The 5,694-nt window shown below is 67.0% G+C and overlaps 1 protein-coding gene across 1 annotated transcript; it reads right to left on the bottom strand.

Annotated features, from left to right (window-relative positions):
* Positions 1–537: 537 nt before the first annotated feature.
* Positions 538–5,688, bottom strand: EIF4B (eukaryotic translation initiation factor 4B; the record flags this gene model as incomplete). The annotated part of the gene is made up of 14 exons (XM_035314578.1): positions 538–738; positions 865–937; positions 1,024–1,111; positions 1,256–1,320; positions 1,452–1,665; positions 1,775–1,890; positions 1,972–2,206; positions 2,295–2,474; positions 2,677–2,787; positions 3,079–3,222; positions 3,430–3,484; positions 3,730–3,846; positions 4,576–4,784; positions 5,625–5,688. Coding segments are annotated over 14 exons (1,752 nt in total), but the record flags the coding sequence as incomplete, so codon positions are not given.
* Positions 5,689–5,694: the final 6 nt, after the last annotated feature.

Below are 5,694 nucleotides of genomic sequence, written 5' to 3'. Positions count from 1 at the left end.
AGGGAATGTTCAAGATCAGCTTTATTGGAGGAAACAACAAAAAAAAAACCAACCCCAACCCCCCCAGCCGAGGGGGGGCAAGTAAAAGGCAGCTCTGGGGCCTCCCCTGGAGCCCACGGCGGGCACGCTGCCCCCAGGGCGCCCCCTCCCCAAACCGGGCTCAAACCCAAGGGTTTTGGGGCTGCTCTGGCCCCGGGGGCACTTTGGGGCAGGCCGAGGGGCGCTGAGGGAGGCCCGGCGCCAGCCTCCAGTGGCCAGGATGCGGAGGCCGGGACGTGGTCCTGGGGCTGCTGGCTCGGGCTCCGAAGCCCCCCCCGTGGCAGGGGGCCGGAGTCCGCGAGCCCCCTGCCTGCAGCCCCCGGGGCGCAGCCCTACCTGCGGCTCCGGGCATGGGGCTTGTGGCAGCGGTGCTGAGCTCGGCCCTGGAGGCTCCTGGGGCCACTGGAGGCTGCAGCAGCGAGCACGGAGCGCGGCGTTCTTTTTTGTGTTTTCCTCTTCTGTACTTTGCGGGCGCATGTTTTGTGTGTTTTGTGTTTTTTCCTGCGGTAAGAAGTTTAAGAAGGGTCTCCGGAGGTGCTGACTTTCAGGATTTATTTGGGCCTGCAGGGACAGGTTTGCTTTGGCTCCCCGGGGGGCACGGGGGGCAGCGCGAGGCCCTCATTCGGCGCTCTCCTCATCCTCGCCGTCATCCTCACCGTCCACCGACAGCGCCGCGTACTTGCTGGCGTGGCTGAACTGCTGGCAGGGAGGCAGCGGGGCAGGCGCCTTGTCACCGGGGGGGCTCAGCCCCCCCCGGGACTCCCCGAGCAACAGGGAACCCCCTCCCCAAGGAGGCCGACCTCCCCCCGTGGGCAGGGTCCTTACGGAGGCTGGACTCTCGTCGAGTTTCTTTGGCTCAGGCGCAGGTCTCACATCATGATCCTTCCTGCTCTCCTTCCTGCAACACCCGGGGGATGCTGGGCTCAGGGGGGGGGGCGCCGGGCTGGGGGGGGTCCCCCATGCTCAGCACCACTCAGCACGCACCGCTCAGCATCTCCTGGGCCGCGGCCAGAGCTGCCGCTTCGTGCCTTGGGGCCAGTCTCCCGGGCGCCGTCCGCCTTGCTCTCGTCTCCTGGGGCAGAGGGGGCCGCGGGGTCTCGCCACCAGCTATACACAGGGCTGCAGCCCCCCCGCGGGGACCCAGGCCCTGTCCCGGCGAGGGGACAGATCCCGGGACTCCGCTGGGGGGGCGCAGTGCTGCCCCCCCTGGCCTCACCTTTCCTAGGGGTGCTCCTCGGGGCCACACCATCCTCCAGGGGCAGGCCAGGCGCCGTTTGGCTGCTGATGGGGGGCAGAATGTGACTGTCAGCACCTCGGGGGGGGGGAACATGATCCCCTGGGGCTGAGTCGGGACCCCCGGCACTCCCAGGAGCCCCCCCCAGTGCTCGGGGGGTGTTCTGTGGCTCACCCACCTAGGGGGGGAGTGCTGCTCCGAATCCGAGCCGGGGGGGCGTGCGGGAGGGTTGGCGCTGCGCTTCACCCAGGCGTTCTCCTTGGGGGGAGGCGCGGGCATGGCCTTGAGGGGCTGCTTCTCCTCCTGGGGCCGGGCGGGGGGCGAGGGTGCCTCGTCCTCCCTGGTGAGTGGCTCGTTCTCCAGGGACTTCTCACTCTCCCTCCGCCGCGTGGCTGGGGGGACACGGGGCCGGGGCAGGCCCGGGGGGGTCATCACCGCCATCCAGGGGGGTCACGGCACCGTGCTGCGGCACCACAGGGCCCGTACCGTCCCACCACCTACTCCTGCCCGTAGGGCCGGTGCCTGCGGCGGGGCCAGGGGGGCCGCTCTGCGAGGACTCGCTCCCCGTCCGCGACCGCTCCTGGTTCTGGTTCTCCTCGCTGCGCCAGCTGGGGTGCCTGGGGTGGTGGTGGGGTGAGCGGGGCAGCCCGGGAGCCCGCCCCCCCGGGCTTCACGCCCGTGCCGTCAGCGCCATGCACCTCTCCCGGGGCCGCCTGTCTATCCGCTTGTCATCCTCCAGCTGCCGCTGCAGCTTCTCCTGCTCCTTCTGCAGCCGCTCCTCCACCTCGCGCTCGCGGGCGGCCGTGTCCACCGGCTTGGCCCCCCCAAAGATGGAGGCCGCCCGGCTGGACTGCGGTGCGGGGGCCACCGCTGCCTCCTCCTCCTTGGGTGCACTGCGCGGCTTCAGGTTCAGCTTCGGCCGCTGGGTGGGACCTGGCGGGACCCCGCGGGCACTGAGCGGGTTCTGGGGAGGGGAACCCAGACCCCGCGACCCCCCCGGCGCTCCCCCTGCGGCCGCTACCTCGGTCATCGCGGCGGAAGTCGTCGCGGCCGTAATCGTCCCGCGTACTCCACCTGTCCATGCGGTCATCGCGGCGGTCGTAGCGGTCGTCGTAGCGGTCGCTGCCGCCCCGGTAGTCATCGTCCCGGCGGTAGCCGCTGCCGAAGGCTCTCCTGCCGCTGCCTATCCGCGAGTCGTAGCCTGGGGGGGGAACCACCCTGTGGGTGCTCCCTGTGGGGGAGCACCCCCGAGAGAGGGACCAGGCCCCAAATAGGGACTGTGCACCTGCCCACCAGGGCCCGATGCCGCTCGCAGGGCAGCGGCAGCAGCTGGGGCACGGTGCCAAAGCCCCCCAGGACCAGCCCCGGCTCCCCCCGGCACGCCTCGCCCTGCCCTGCCCCACCTCGGTCGTAATCCCTGCTGCGGTCATCATAGCGGTCCCGGCCCCCGAAGCCGCGGTCCATGTCCCTGCGCGGGCCATCACGATATCGATCATCGTAGCGATCCCGATACCCTGTGGCAGGGGGAATGGGGGATTTGGGGGGAAAACCGAGGCAAAATGGCACCCTGGGAAGCGAGCTGGGGGACCGGGCCTGAGCAACTGCTCCATGAGTGCCCGATTGGATGGATCCGATCCGCAAGGATGTTGAAACGCTGGGGGAGCAGCACAGCGGGCTGCGGTTCCCGAGGGATGACCCCATGTCAGGATGCAGAAGCCCCAGAGACCTGGCTCCACTCCCACCACCCCAGCAGGGGGCCTGCCCTCCCCTTGAGCTCTCCCCCGAGCCCCCTGTGCCCCTCTCACTGTCGCCAAAGCTGTCGTCGCCCCGGCGTGGCGGGTAGTCATCGAAGCTGTCGGTGGTGGCGGGCCGGGCCCTCCAGTCGCTCTCAAACCTCTCCGAGTCGCGGAAGCGGTCACGGTCCCTGCCAAAGCAGCGGTCGTCGCGATCTGCAGGGGGGGGGACAGGGAGGGGAGCCCTGAGACAGCACGGCCTGGGGCAGCGCGATAGGGGCAGCGGGGAGGGGGGGGTCGCGATAAGGGAATGCCCCAAGGGGGAGGGCACTGAAGGTGCTGAGCGCCGCCCCGGCCCCCGGAACCATCAAGGGGAGCAGGGACGGAGCGGAGGGGGCGGATGGGGGGGGGTCCGAGTCCCACCTTTATCCTGAGCCTGATCAGCGACGTCCACGCGTATCCTTCTGTTCCCTAGGGACTGCGGATGGGTGGGCCGTCAGCCCCGCGCCCCTACGGCGCAGAGACAGGGCCAGGCCACTGCCCGAGCTTGGGGGGATTTTATACCACAGGGGATCTCCAAAATCCCCCAAACCCCATTTTTTCCCCACTTGAGTCTCTTTTTAACACGCACTCTACAACATGACGCTCCACACGGCATCTGCAGCCCCCAGGACTGAGCAGGAAGGTGCCCGACGCGGGGTGCACCCTGGGGGCTGCACTCACCTCTTCGTTGAGGCTCAGTGCCTGGAACAAGGAGTCGATGTCTTCAAACTCGGCGTAGCCAAACCCTTTCAACCTCTCGGGGTTGGTCGGCTCCCGGGGCAGGCGCACAGCGCTGATCTGCAGGGGAGAGGGGACAGAGCCCGCGGTGAGGCGGCAACCCGCGCTGACTGGGGGGGGACAAACCCCGGGGACCACCAGGGGCAGGGAGCTTCAATGCTGTGCTGAGGCTTTTGAGGGCTTTTGGAAGATTTTGGGGTCTTCTGGAGGTTTTTGGAGGCTTGCTGGGGTACGGGCACGAGCTCAGCATGTCACCTGCCCCACATCCACCCCGGTGCTTGTGGGGCTGGGAGCCATGGCCACCAGGAGAAACCCAGCCAGAGGGACCGACCCAGCTGAGCGGGCTGGGAGGCGTTTCCCCATTTTCCTTGTGACCCAAATCATTTTTTTTTAATAAATCACATTTTCCCCTGTACAGGCTGTCTACCTGCCATCTCCTTGTCTTTACTGGGAACCGGGAGCATCCCCATCCTGTCCCGTCTCATCCTGTCCCGTCCCGTCCCATCCCATCTCTGTCCCATCCCATCCCTGTCCCATCCCATCCCATTCCCCTCCCAATCCCCAATCCCCTCCCCATCCCCTCCCTCTGGCCCCCAGCACCACGAGGCAGGCGCCTTGCTCATGCTGCCCGAGCCTCCTTGGCCTCTCCTCCAGCCCTTGGCCCAGCCTCGCCACCCTTCTCCAGCACCTTCCTGTCCCTAAGGCCCCTTCTGTGTCACAACCCCCCCCCCACAAAACCCGACGAGGACCCGCGTGGGGTCCTCCCGGCTCTGCGCCCCCACCACTCACGTTGAGGCCTCGGAAGAAGTCCTTGATGGACTCCTCGGTCACGTCGTACGGCAGGTTGCCCAGGAAGGCCGTGTACGGGGGGCACTTGGGCAGGCGGCTCCTGTCGATGTTGGGCTCCCGCGCGGCGCGGGGGGCGGTGGGCAGGATGGAGCGGTCGATGGGGGGGGCCCGGTACACGTCGTCTTCGTTGCTGTGCCATGCCGTGGACACTGCGCACATGCACAGCACTCAGGGTGGCCCCGCGACGCTGGGGGGGCACCCAGGGCTGAGCCCACCGCGTCTGGCCCCGGGGGGGGTTTGGCCACCTGGACCGGTGGCCAACTAGCCCAGTGGCTGTCTGGTTGCTTAGCCCAGGGGGCGTTTAACCCAACAGCCAGTCAGCTCCGTAACCACGTAGTGCAGTGGCCATTTAACCCAGCAGGCATCCAGCCCAGCGGCCAGTTGGCTCAGGAACCGTTTAGCCCAGTGGCCATTTGGCCAATTAACCCGGCAGCCATTTGGCCCAGTGGCCATTTAACCCAGCACTCACTGAGCCCAGTGGCCATTTAGCCCAGTGCCATTCATTCCAGCAGCCAGTTGGCAATTTATCCATTTAACCCAGTAGCCAGCTGGCCATTTAGCCCAGCAGCCATTTGACCCAATGACCATGTAGCCATTTAACCCAGTAGCCATTTGGCCATTTAGCCCAGTGGCCAGTTGGCCCAGTGGCCTTTTAACCATTTAGTCCAGCAGCCAGTTGGCTGGTTAGCCCAGTAGCTATTTAGCCACTTAGCCCGGTGGCCAATTAACCCAGCAACCAGTTGGCCCAGTGGCCATTTGGCCATGTAGCCCAGCACCATTTGGCCCAGTGATCTTTTAACTCTTTAGCCCCACGGCCATTTAACCAGTTAGCCCAGGGGCCATTTAGCCATTGGGCGCAGTGGCCGTGTAGCCTGGCAGCCATTTGGCCCAGCGGCCGCTCCACCACTAAGCCCAGTGGCCACTCAACCCAGTGGCCCCTTGCCCATTTTACCCACCCATTTGCCCCCTGTGTGCCCCTCCCGCCGTACCGTCCCCCTCCAGGTCATCGGTCTCATCGGCCCAGCTCACAGGTTTGGGGATGTAGGTGGGCCCCCCCCC

The sequence above is a fragment of the Oxyura jamaicensis genome, unplaced genomic scaffold (genome assembly GCF_011077185.1).
Source record: "Oxyura jamaicensis isolate SHBP4307 breed ruddy duck unplaced genomic scaffold, BPBGC_Ojam_1.0 oxyUn_random_OJ73026, whole genome shotgun sequence".
Lineage (NCBI taxonomy): Eukaryota > Metazoa > Chordata > Aves > Anseriformes > Anatidae > Oxyura > Oxyura jamaicensis.
This window is presented reverse-complemented; position numbering and strand designations above follow the sequence as displayed.